Genomic DNA, 13,283 nt, shown 5'->3' with positions numbered 1-13,283 from the left:
CAAAGCAATATTTGGGACACATTATGTGTATATAGACAAAATGCTTTTTATTAAAAGACAGAGATTGTCAGATTGCATTTAAAAAAGTCCCATTACCAATGCTGTTTTGAGAGACACAACTCAAAGGATACAGATGGTTACAATGAAAAGGATAGCAAAAAAATGTATAAAATGAAGCATGAATTAGAAGAGAACTGATGGGGCCAGCGCGGTGGCTCAGTGGGTTAACGCCCTGGCCTGAAGCGCCGGCATCCCATTTGGGTGCCGGTTAGAGACCTGGCTACTCCACTTCTGATCCAGCTCTCTGCTATGGCCTGGGAAAGCAGTAGAAGGTGGCCCAGGTCCTTGGGCCCCTGCACCCATGTGGGAGACCCAGAAGAAGCTCCTGGCTCCTGGCTCTGGATTGGCACAGCTGCAGCTGTTGCCGCCAATTGGAGAGTGAATCATAGAATGGAAGACCTCTGTGTGTGTGTGTGTGTGTGTGTGTGTGTGTCACTCTTTTAAGTAAATAAATAAATCTTAAAAAAAAAAAACTGGTATAGTTATGTTGATATCAAATGGAATCAGAGTATTGCTGATAAGTGTTTAATAACCAACTCTGGGGTATGGAGTGAGATTTGTAGCATTTACCAGCTTCCATGTGTTAATACTCCACCCTATTTTAAGCCACCAATGTGACAAAACCTGACATTGAGGAAGCAAGAAATGTACGCAATAGGCTCTTGTTAATTGATACCATATCCAGCACAGTGGGATAAAGCATTATTAAGCAGGAAGTATTACAAAGATGAAGATAGAAACATCCACTGATAAAGTTTCAAAGTCTTAGAAGGATGTAACAAGTTGAAATTTTATAAAAGTATTATTTTACTTTTATGTGGAATCCAAAAATTTGATTTCATAGAAGTTGAAAGAATAACAGCGGGGACCAGCAACTGGGAGAATGAAGAGTAGGGAGCAATGGGGATAGGTTGGCCCACTGATACTAAGTTACAGCTAGATATGATAGGGTAACTATAGATAATAGTAATGTGCTGTATATTTCAACAAAGCTAGAAGAAACGATTTTGAATTTTTTAACCTCAAAGAAAGAAAAATTTGAGATGTATGTGCATACCTGATTTGAATGTTACACAATGTATGCATGTATTAAAACATTACATGGCAGCCTTTTATATACACACACACACATATATATATATATATATAATTTGGGGATATCAATTGAAGAAAAGGATTAGGGGTGAGCATTTGGCTCAGCAGTTAAGATGTTGCTTGGAATGTCCCCATCCTGTCCAGGAGTACCTGGGTTCAAGTTAAGTTTTGCTTTTAATTCCAGCTTCTTGCTAATGTGCACTCCGGAGTCAGCAGGTGATGGTTCAAGAACTTGTGTCCTGGCCACCAATGTGGGAGACCCAGGTGGATTTCCTGGCTCCTGGTTTCAGTAGCCTAGCTCCAGCTGTTGTGGATATCTGGGGAGACCTCTATCTACCTATTTTTCTGCCTGTTTCTGTCTATTTCTCTGCCTTTCAATAAAATAAAATAAAATAAAATAATTAAGAAATTAGGAACATGGTAAAGCAGAGGTACTTACAACAGAAACAACTCTGGATACAGTACAATTTCATTTCCTATAGTCCTCATATTGTACATTAGTTCTCTAGACTTGTCTATACTGTGTACTGTATAAGAGAGCTTCAAAAAGTTCATGAATTTATGAAAATTACATATTATGAAAAAACTATGTATGGATTTCAAAGTTTTGGCATGAAAATGAACTAATATTTTGATTCTAGTTTCCCACAAACTTTGGAAGTACCCTTGAATTTGAGATTCAAGCTAAATGTACATTTTAACTGCTATTGCTGCAAAAACGCGCAGAAAATGAGTAACTTTGCAGGATGATGGATGTGTTAATTTGCCTTCCTATAGAAACCTTTTTACTATCTATATGTACCATGTGGTATACCTTAATTATACACAATAAAATTTAAGAGATTTTATACACTTAATATTCATGCAAATAGATAAAATTTCACAGACAATAAAGAAAATAAAACCCACAAAAATAGGAGGTATATTTTAAGATAACTTTTCATTGAAAGAATGAAAAAATAGAAATAAGTAGGAGAGAGGAGATTTGAAAAGCCTTTTTAAACCTGACATAGTGGTTATATACAAAGGAGCTTCTAAAAGGTTTAGGAAAAATTGAATTAAAGGATGGGTGCAGGCATTGTGGTACAGTGAGTTAAGGCACCTCTTGGAATGCTGTAACAGGGATGCGTTCCCCTCTCCTCCTTCAGAGCCATTTTCTAATGCACCTGAGAGGCAGTAGATGACTAGTGTCCACTGCAGATCATTGTGGGTTTTTTCTTTTTAAATGCTTGCATATTTGAAAGGCTGAGGGGGTGGGGAGATCATTCATCTGTTGTTTTGCCCCAAAATACCTGCAACGAGGCGTGGGGGAAGGCCAAAGCCAAGAGAATGGAACTCATTCTGAGATCCCGTGTGGGTGGCAGGGACCCAAGTACTTCGGCACTTTGCTATCCAAAGTGAGCATTAGCAGGAGGCTGGCTGAAAGCATTCCTGGCTGGCGCCGCGGCTCACTAGGCTAATCCTCCGCCTAGCGGCGCCGGCACACCAGGTTCTAGTCCCAGCTGGGGCGCCGGATTCTGTCCCGGTTGCCCCTCTTCCAGGACAGCTCTCTGCTGTGGCCAGGGAGTGCAGTGGAGGATGGCCCAAGTACTTGGGCCCTGCACCCCATGGGAGACCAGGAGAAGCACCTGGCTCCTGCCTTCAGATCAGCGCAGTGCGCCGGCCGCAGCGCGTGGCCGCGGCAGCCATTGGAGGGTGAACCAATGGCAAAGGAAGACCTTTCTCTCTGTCTCTCTCTCTCACTGTCCACTCTGCCTGTCAGAAAAAAAAAAAAAAAAAAGCATTCCTGAGTGGGACTCAACCCCAGGTACTCTGATAATGAGGCTATGGCAACTTAACCTGCTGAGCTACAGCACCTGCTCTGATTTCTATGTTTGAAAATTCAAAATATCCTTCCAAATAACCCATAAGCTGAAGAAAAAACATTGTTTATTAGAAAATATTCTTATCTGTCAAATAACTAAAAAAAATTAAAAAATAAAAAATATTCTTATCAGCTGATGAAAAATATTACATAATCAAAACTTCTGGAATGAAGTTATAGCAGTTCTTAGAGGAGAACTTATATCATTAAAATGGCTACTTTAGAAAAAAAATTGAACAATAATAATCTGTGCAAACATTTCAAGAGATTAGCCTAAGAAAAGAAAAGAAATTCAAAGAAAATACAAGGAAAGATGAAACAGAAGAAACAAAGTAATAAAATGTAAAACAGAAGATCATAAATTTAAATAAGAGAAGAAAATATAAAATACCAAAGAAAAAGCAAACAGATGAGATTGAACAAGATAAGAGAAACTAAACCAAAACCAGGATTGAACAGGAGGACATAATTCCTTCTATACATGTCTATAATATGAAAAATATATAAATAATTTTTTGTAAATGTATTTGAAATTTCAAAAAAGTGGATACATTCCCAGAAATATACAACCTACCAAGCTCACTCAACCAAAGAAGGAAAATTGTGTTGTAGTATATCCATACCAGATAATAGTGTCTCAGATACCTCTATTAAAAATAGCTTATTGATTACATATTTTGTTATATTAATATATATGTCTGCATTTATCATTTTCTTTATTAAAAGAGTGATTTTCATTTGACGTAACCCCATTTGTCTATCTTTGATTTCCCATTAGCTGGTTCACTCAACAAATGCGTGGGAGGCAGGAATTCAATCCCTGTCTTCCATGTGGCTGGCAGGGATCCAATTATTTGAGGAATCACCTGTTGCCTCCGCTGTTACACGTTTGGAATTAGAGGAACCAGGGCTCAAATCTAGGTGCTTAAACACGGGATTCAAGTGTTCCTAGCAGCCTCTTAACTGCAGTGCCAAACACCTACTTTTATGATTTTCTTTACTCAATATTCTTTCAATATTTTTCAAAACTACATTTTTAAGATGTACCATATGTTTTGGTATACACAGTAAAATGACTACAATAAAACAAGTTGACATACACATCTCCTCACATAGTTACCATTTTTTTGATGGTAAGAACACCTGAAAACTACTTTCATAGCAAATTTCTGTTATATAATCCAATATAATGTTATTAACTGTAGTCATTATGCCATACCTTGATCTCTAGACTTATTTATCTTGTGTAATTGCAACCTTGTACATTCTATTGAGTATCCTCTCTACTCAATTCACCTCCCCTCCACATCCCTGGTAATGACTATTCTATTTTGTTTCTATGTATTTAACTTTTTAAGATCACACATATAAATGAAATCATGCAATGCTTTTATTTCTGGGTCTGCCTTATATCACTTAACATACTATTCTCCCACTTCATCCATGTTGCCACAAGTGACAGGCTCTTCTTTATTAAGACTAAATTTTTTTATTACATATCAAACAATATAAACACTTGCTATGTTTATAGGTAGGTATGTATAGATGTATGATTATCACATTTACTTTATTCATATATCTTTCAACGAATACTTGGGTTGTTTCTATATTGTGGCTACTATGAATAATGCTGCAATGAATATGGGAAAACATATCTTTATGAGATACTGATTTCATCTCCTTTGGGTGTATACTTGGAAGAGATTACTGAATTGTATAGCTATTCATTCTATTTTAACTTTATGAAGAAGCTCTGTATTGTTTTCCATAGTGACTATCAATTTACATTCTCACTGGCAGTATGCAAGGGCTCACTTTTCTTCATACCTTTCCAACACTTGTTTTTCCTTGTCTTTTTGATAACTGACCTAACAGGTTTGAGGGGATGGCTTTGATTTGCATTTCCCTGGTGATTAGTGTACCTTTTTATAGTTGGCCATTTTTGTGTCTTCTCTGTAGAGATGTATGTGTGGTTTAGCTGTTGAATTGTGTGACTTCCTTATACATATTAGATGTAAACCCCTTATCATATATATGGTTTGCAAATATTTTCACTTCATTCATAATCTGCCTTTTCATTGTGTTGATAGTTTCCTTTGATGTACAGGAAATTGTTTGATGGAATCCCATTTGTCTATTTTTATTTGGGGCTTTTTTGTATGATATTAAAAAAATCACTGCTGTGACCAATGTCAAGAATTTTTCACCCTGTGTTTTCTTCTAATTCTGCAGTTTCAGGTCTTACATTTGTCTTTAATCCACTTGGACTTGATTTTTGTCTGTAGCCTGAGGTGAGGGCCAGATACCTCTTATGCACAATTTCAGGCATCCGTAGCCTCACCACTCTTTGGGAATAACTACTCATGGGCTCAGACCTAGATATAAAGAGCTTCAGTGAAATTATTGGAGTTTATTTATACTTTAATAAGCTTAAATTTTTCTTTTTAATGGGCAGAGTTAGACAGTGAGAGAGAGAGAGACAGAGGGAGAGTTTTAGACAGTGAGAGAGAGACAGAGAGAAAGGTCTTCCTTCCGTTGGTTCACTCCCCTAATGGCCGCTATGGCCAGTGCTGTGCTGATCCGAAGCCAGGAGCCAGCTTCTTCCTCCTGGTCTCCCATGCGGATGCAGGGGCCCAAGCACTTGGGCCATCCTCCACTGTCCTTCTGGGCCACAGCTGAGAGCTGGACTGGAAGAGGAGCAACCGGGGACAGAATCCGGCGCCCCGACCGGGACTAGAATCCAAGGTGCCGGTGCCGCAGGCAGAGGATTTGCCAAGTGAGCCACGGCGCCGGCCATAAGCTTACAATTTTTAAAAGATTTTATTTTACTTATTTGAGAGGTAGAGTTACAGACAGAGAGATGGAGAGATGGGGAGACAAGTCTTCCATCTGCTGGCTCACTCCCCAAATGGCTGCAATGGTCAGGGCTGCACTGATCTGAAACCAGGAGCCAGGAGCTTCTTCAAGGTCTCCCACTCTGATGCAAGGGCCTAAGGGCCTAAGGGCCTCAGCCACCTTCTGCTGCTTTCTCAGGTCATAGCAGAGAGCTGGATCAGAAGTGGAGCAACTGGGACTCGAAATGGCACCTATTTGGGATGCCAGCACTGCAGGAGGTGGCCTTACCCGCAGCTTTACCTGAAATGCCAAAGCACCAGCCCCAACATTTTCAAGAATATTTTTCAAACAATATTTTCCCTGATCTCCCACAACCATCCCAACTCCTCATTACAACCATCTACTTTCTAATTCTAAGAGATCAACGTTTTTAGATTCCACATATAAGTGAGATCATGTGCTATTTGTCTTTCTATGCCTGGCTTATTGCATTTAACAAAATGTCTTCTAAGTTTACCTGTGTTGACACAAATGTCAGAAGTTCCTTCTTTTTTATTGCTGAATAGTATTTTGTTGTGTATATACACACCACATTTTCTTTAATCATCCATTGATGGGCAGTTTGTTTGCTCTTAGCTATTGTGAATAATAGGAGGTACCTTTCTCTGAAGGGAGGAGAGAACTTCCACTTTGACTATGACCTTGTCTAAATAAGATTGAAGTTGGCAAGCTCAAAAGGCTTCCATAGCCTTGACAACTCATGACTAGAGCCTAGGGAGATTACTTATGCCTTAAACAAGAGTGTCAATTTGTTAAGTCAACAACAGGAGTCACTGTGTACTTACTCCTCATGTAGACTCTCTGTCTTTAATGTGTTGTCCAATGTGAATTAATGCTATAACCAGTACTGAAACAGTGTTTTACACTTTATGTTCTGTGTGGGTGCAAACTGATGAAATTTTTACTTAGTATATACTAAATCGATCTTCTGTATATAGATAATTGAAAATGAATCTTGATGTGAATGGAATGGGAGAGGGAGTGAGAGATGGGAGGGTTGCGGGTGGGAGGGAAGTTATGGGGGGAGAAGTCATTGTAATCCATAAACTGTACTTTGGAAATTTATATTTACTAAATAAAAGTTTAAAAAAATACTACAATGAAAATATGAGTGCAGATATCTCTTCAACATTGATTTCAATATGATGTACAATGGATAACAAAGCTAATTAAAGCTAGGGAAATAAAGAGATTTTTATGAGATAGTTGATAAGATTTGGTCCTGATTTAGGAAATTGAAAAGTCAATGGCCAAGACTTGAGAAGAGACTGTTATATCTGGACCCATGAGAAGTGGGCATAGAAGGCTAACAGAAAGACAACGAGTAGGGATGCAAAGATTAAACTGAAGCAAAAAAAGGATTTTTGTACCAAATTGATAGTGTAGTGTTGTGTTAAAGCAGGCTTGTTAGGAAAAGAGTTGCTGATTGGTGCCTCCTCACACGGGGCACCAAAATCTTAGGAAAAGAGTCGTGGAATAGAGAGGAAGCAGTGCACGAATTTAGAGCCAGACCAAATTTATTCAGAGAAAATAAATCCGCAGAGGTGGGTGACCAACTGCCGCAGAGGTGGGTGACCAACTGACTGCGTGTACAAGACGGAGCATGAGGCAGAAGGCCCTGACCTCAGGGGCTGGACCTTTTTAAGGAGGGCTAGGGCTGGGGGTGGGGGCAGGGTCAGCAGGGAAGGGAATTCAGGAACTGGGCGAGGACTTGGGAACCTGGAAAATAATGCAGGGTGGGGTATGAAGGCAATAGGGTGTGAGACCCAATTGAGTTTCAAGGGCAAGTAATACATTCCAATGTTTATCTCTTTTGGGCAATGAGGGAGAATGGCTGAGGCTTCTGTCCTTATTCCATCAAAGCTCACGTTGGCTCACGTTCCTAATATCTGCTTGTGCTCATCTATGTTAGATGATATCTTGTTGGTAATCTGGAACTGGCCATAATTGGGGTATTTATACTACAGAGATTTGTAATTACTACAAAAATGGTTTATACTCCCTGAAAACATAGTAACTATTTTAAGAAAATATTTATTCCTTTGAAAGGCAGAGTAATAGGGAAAAGGAGAGAGAGAGAGAATGTCTTCCATCTGCTGGTTTACTCTCCAAATAGCCAAAACAACCAGAGCAGTGCTGATCTGAAGCCAGGAGCCAGGAGATTCCTCTGGGTCTCCCACGTGGGTATGGGCACAAGTACTTGTGTAGGAGCTGGAGTCTTCTGTACTCTGGCTGCTTGCTTGCCTGCTATGCTCCCCTGGAATTTATGACCTCCTGCCCCCCCACCAGCTCCCCTGGGATTTATGGCGCAATGCTTCCTGCCAGTGACTCCCCGTGCCATCTTTGTGTGGCGCTTCCCGCCATTGCCTCCCCGTGCCATCCCCTTTGTGTGGCCTTCCTGCCACATAACATATATAGCCTATACATTTACATGAACCAATGAACATGTTAGGTCCCAATACCTTGCCATATAGAGGGTAAGAATGGTAACCTACACAGGAGATAACCTGCACCCTTGCAAATGTGAGCCTATAAAAACCTCTCTTATGCAAACGAAGGGGCCTTTTGCCTGTGCACTGCTAAAGGGCTGTGTGCTGGTAGAAGGTCCCAGCCAGCTGATAACAAATGAACCTCTGCTTTTGCATCCCCGACTGTGCCTTGTGCATTGATTGGGAAATTCGGACAGACACAACACTTGGGCTATATTCCACTGCTTTCCCAGGCACATTAGCAGGGAGTTGGATTGGAAAAGGAGTAGCCAGGACTCAAAATGGTATCTATATGGGATGCCAGAGCTTCAGGTGGCAGCTTTACCAGGAATGCCACAGCACAGGCCCCAGTAACTAAATCTTTATGGTGATAAAGTAGATATGAAGGAGAGAAAGGTGATATCTATAATTCCTGATTTTAGATATGTGGCTAGTGATGGCATAAAATGAGAATTAGAATGCAGGAAGCAAAGTAGTTTATGCTAGAAGGGGAGAGTCAGTGCCGTGGCTCACTTGGCTAATCCTCTGCCTGCAGCACAGGCAGAGTGCCGGGTTCTAGTCCTTGTTGTTCCTCTTCCTGTCCAGCCCTCTGCTGTGGCCCCAGAAGGCAGTGGAGGATGGCCCAAGTGCTTAGGCCCCTGCACCCGCATGGGAGACCAGGAGGAAGCACCTGGTTCCTGGCTTCAGATGGGCACAGCGTGCTGGCCATAGTGGCCATTTGGGGGGTGAGCCAACAGAAGGAAGACCTTTCTCTCTGTATCTCTCTCTCTCAATATCTAACTCTATCTGTCAAATAAAAAAATACAAAAATACACACACACACACACACATATATGTATATATATATAAAAAACTCATACAACAGACTTATAGAATGGCAGATGTCCTAAACAGCACTCTGGCCTCAGAATCAGCCCTTAAGGCATTCAGATCTGGATAAAAAGCCCAAGAGAGTATTTCAGGTATGGAAAGCCAAGATACTCTGGCAAAATAAAACAAAAAAACAAAAACAAAAAACAAAACAAAACAAAACAAAACAAAAAAACCAAAACCCTACATGAAAGATCTCTGTAAGATCCCAGCGAAAAAATGAGCCATCAAAGGAGGTACCTTTCTCTGAAGGGAAGACAGAACTTCCACTTTGACTATGACCTTGTCTAAATAAGATCGGAGTCGGAGAACTAAAAAGGCTTCCATAGCTTTGGCAACTCATGACAAGAGCCTATAGTGATTACTGATGCCATAAACAAGAGTGTCAATTTGTTAAGTCAACAACAGGAGTCATTGTGCACTTACCCCTCATGTAGCATCTCTGTCCTTAATGTGCTGTACAATGTGAATAAACAGCATAACTAGTACTCAAATAGTACTTAACACTTTGTGTTTCTGTGTGGGTTCAAACTATTGAAATTTTTACTTAGTATGTACTAAATTGATCTTCTGCATATAAAGATAATTGAAAATGAATCTTGATGTGAATGGAATGGGAGAGGGAGTGAGAGATGGGAGAGTTGTGGGTGGGAGGGAAGTTATGGGGGGGGGGGAAGCCACTATAATCCAAAAATTGTATTTTGGAAATTTATATTTGTTAAATAATAGTTTTAAAAAAATAAGATGACTTTACAAAGGACCATGGAATAACATTGTTTCTTCAAGAATGACTGAATGTAAATGGGAAATTATTTGTCAACTGAATACAACCATATGCTTAGAAGCAGCACTGCTGTGCTATGGGTATTTTTCATTCTTCTTATATTCATGATGTCTGGAAGAGAGGTGCTATGGGAGACCATCCATTCTCAATCAATGATTATAGTGGTGCACCCTGTAGGTCAGAGCTTGACAGCAGCATATCCATAAATGATTTCTCACTACCATGGCTTTGCTAGTAATTTTTTGATGAGCTTTGGCATTCAGGTTGTCTTGGGCCCAGAGCAAAGACAGCACACCCCTTCCTTATTAAAGATGGTTCCTACTGACTTAGTGCTTTTGTTTTGTGAGATTGAAATCTCAGTCTTGGATGAAGAGATATGACAGTAAACTCAGGCTCCGTGATTGCTGAAAGCTATCCACTTTGGGAGGTTAAAACTCACATTTTGAGTGGAGGATTTCTTTGCTTTCCACGAACTGCTCTGTGTTATTCTAAGGACTGGCATAACAGTGTCCTTCCCACAAATGCAGAAGTGATTTACTACCCTTAGGCAAGAGGATGTGGTGTGGATGGAAACTTCAGTCACTCTGGAATCTGATACTTTAAAGTGTAGTGAGGAGGTCAATACTTTTATTATGGTTATTTCAGCATACATACTGAATCACAATATAAAGCTAGCAACCATTATAAATATTAAACACTGCTGACTTAGATGTCTTATTTTAAAACAGCATAAAATAGGTGGGAATGATTATAGCACCAAAGATAAGTAGGATCTGAATTTCCATATGCAGATGTAGTTGAAGTTTAAGGTGATTGCACTCTCATGAGTGACAGAAATGACCAAGAAAGCAGTAGGTCACATCTATCTTGTTTAAGTAGCTCAGACATACAATAGTTCTCTAGTGTGAACAGTAGTATAAGCATGGAGGGACCCCAAGCACCCATCACTTTTTGCTATTTTAAGCTATCACATAATAAGTTACACAGCCAGTTTGTTTAATTGGACACGAAATGTCTTCAATCTACACAGCTTCAGTTTTAAGAACATCTTAGATATTTTGAAACAATCAAAAAATATCTGCCTTGAATCTCTTGAATTGCACTGCCCTGAGACTGATGGACAAAGTAGAGGAGGTGCAAAGTTAATTTGACACCCTGTGGGCAGCTGTCTCAGGTGTACAAATGAAGCCATGTTCTCTGTTAATGGAGCCACAAAGAGGGAAAATACTTTTCTGAGCAATTTTATGAAATGAGAGCATATCCCAGTAGTAAGGGATTAGCAAGAAGTAGAGTGTCTTCAGATGCAAATTTCCTGACATTTCACAGCTACTAAAATAATTATCCTACTTTGGTGAACTAATAATAACTTAGTTAAAGGTTTCATTTAGTATAACCAAATGTACTTACTAAGATAAACACCATTTACATTTTAGGACTTGCCAAGGGTAGATTTTCTCTTTTCTTCTCCCACACATTGAATGTCACAAGAAAGAAAATGCAATTATTTGTGTGAAATGGAAAGGTAAGAGCATAGAACAGTGCCGGGCATATTAGATTTAAGTGGCATCCACATTGTAAGTTCCCAAGAGAGGAGCCTTGTGTCTTGATGAAGTAATTGCTCTTTGAAATTTTTGAACTATCTTTTGTTGGGCTAAAACAATTTTACTTAACCAGTGTTTTGAAATCAAAGCTGTTTCACCTTTATGTATCTATTGGAAAAATGCTACATTCAGAATCTGCAAATCTTAAAGGAAATCTTTTAAAATCTTGGATCTTCATTTTCGGTGTCAAGCACAGTTTGGGGCATGTAATAAAGACTCTTTGGAATCAAATCTTGAAAACTAAGCTAAGGATGTAGGTCAGCTTCTGAGAAGCTGTTGACATTATGAGTCAAGTACCATAAAATGGATTGTATTGCTTCAACCCATAATTTTACTTTAGTATGTTTATGCTAAGCCTTAAATACCGACAGACTTATGTACAAAGCTATTTATTGTGACATTATTTGTAAAAACAAAATAATTAGGAACACTTCTATTTTGTTGAGTTTTTAGGTAAAGTGAAACTTCTTATATTTATTACTGCCAATAAAATGATGCTTGTTAAAAGTAGACAGCAGTGTAGAACATTCACTGATTTAATAAAAGTGCTAGAAGCCTGACATAAAATTTGTGTGTGTTTGTGTGGTAGAACTGGGATCATCATCAAGTAAAAGTTGAATTAAAAGCATAGGTATACAAAGGACTCAGAAAATACATGGAAGTACTAGCATAGGTTGTGGTTGGATGGAAGTATTCAGGATAATTTTAAAAATGCCTTTTTGATGAATATCAGATTGTTAAGCTTAACAGTTGTTCGATTAGTTGTAATGAATTGACCATTGTTTTCTTTCTCCAAACTATTGTCTAAGTAAAAATAGTCATGATGGTTAATCTGTCACAAATAAGAAATAAAAGTGACTGAGGAAAATTCAAATTGATGTAGACCTCGTTAATTGAAATTAACAGATATCCAGATCTAAGATTTTTATGGGGAAAAAAATTCCCCAAACAAGTAGAATGTTAGGTTTTTTTATTATGCAATTATAGCATGTTCTTTCAAAAAAGTGACATAACAAATGGTATTATTTTTCATAACAAATTGTAGTATTTTTAGTGAAATTTTAAAATTTCACTTCTTATATAATTACACTATTTGTAAATCTGTTATTGGCTGTTATGAAATATATTAAAATAAAAATTCTTAAATTAGTTAACATTTTTAATAAAAAATCAAATTTGCCTTGTTAGGTTTATTAAATAAACAAATTGATTAGCATCATCTTATTAAGCTCAGAATATATTGAAATATCATCATTTGTTTCTAATTAAAATGTTTTTAGAAATGTCAATATTCATGCCTAATTGACAATTGAAAGGAAAGAGAAATAAACTTTTGTCTTATCACCATCATTTATAGGAAACAAAACATGAAAGAACCTTTAATGCAATCTTTTCCAGTAACTTCTTTCTTTAACTGCAGCTAGTGAGAACTTAAATATAAAACAATTGATGGGTTCACAGTTATTTTGTGACTTACAATAACTATTCTGCTTTCCTATGGACATTTTCAAACAACAATGCTTCAATTAAAATGTTCATTGTTTCAACATTTTAATGTAATCCTTAAAGATGAACCAAAACTTAATGATTTCAAATGTTTTAAAAAATTGAATGTGCTATTATGA

General features: G+C 38.3%; 1 protein-coding gene across 1 annotated transcript in view; it reads right to left on the bottom strand.

The window, feature by feature from the left end:
• The window catches only part of IMPG1 (interphotoreceptor matrix proteoglycan 1), a 153,594-nt gene that overhangs the window by 128,634 nt on the left and 11,677 nt on the right, over positions 1-13,283 (bottom strand). The window contains exon 2 of the mRNA XM_089333537.1: positions 7,491-7,633. Coding sequence (XP_089189663.1) covers positions 7,491-7,633 — 143 coding nt within the window. The remainder of the gene's footprint in view (positions 1-7,490; positions 7,634-13,283) is intronic.

This window comes from Oryctolagus cuniculus, chromosome 5, assembly GCF_051225735.1.
Source record: "Oryctolagus cuniculus isolate XC-2025 breed Fujian yellow rabbit chromosome 5, ASM5122573v1, whole genome shotgun sequence".
NCBI lineage: Eukaryota > Metazoa > Chordata > Mammalia > Lagomorpha > Leporidae > Oryctolagus > Oryctolagus cuniculus.
Note: the sequence above shows the minus strand (reverse complement) of the source record. Positions and strands in the feature narration are given on the sequence as shown.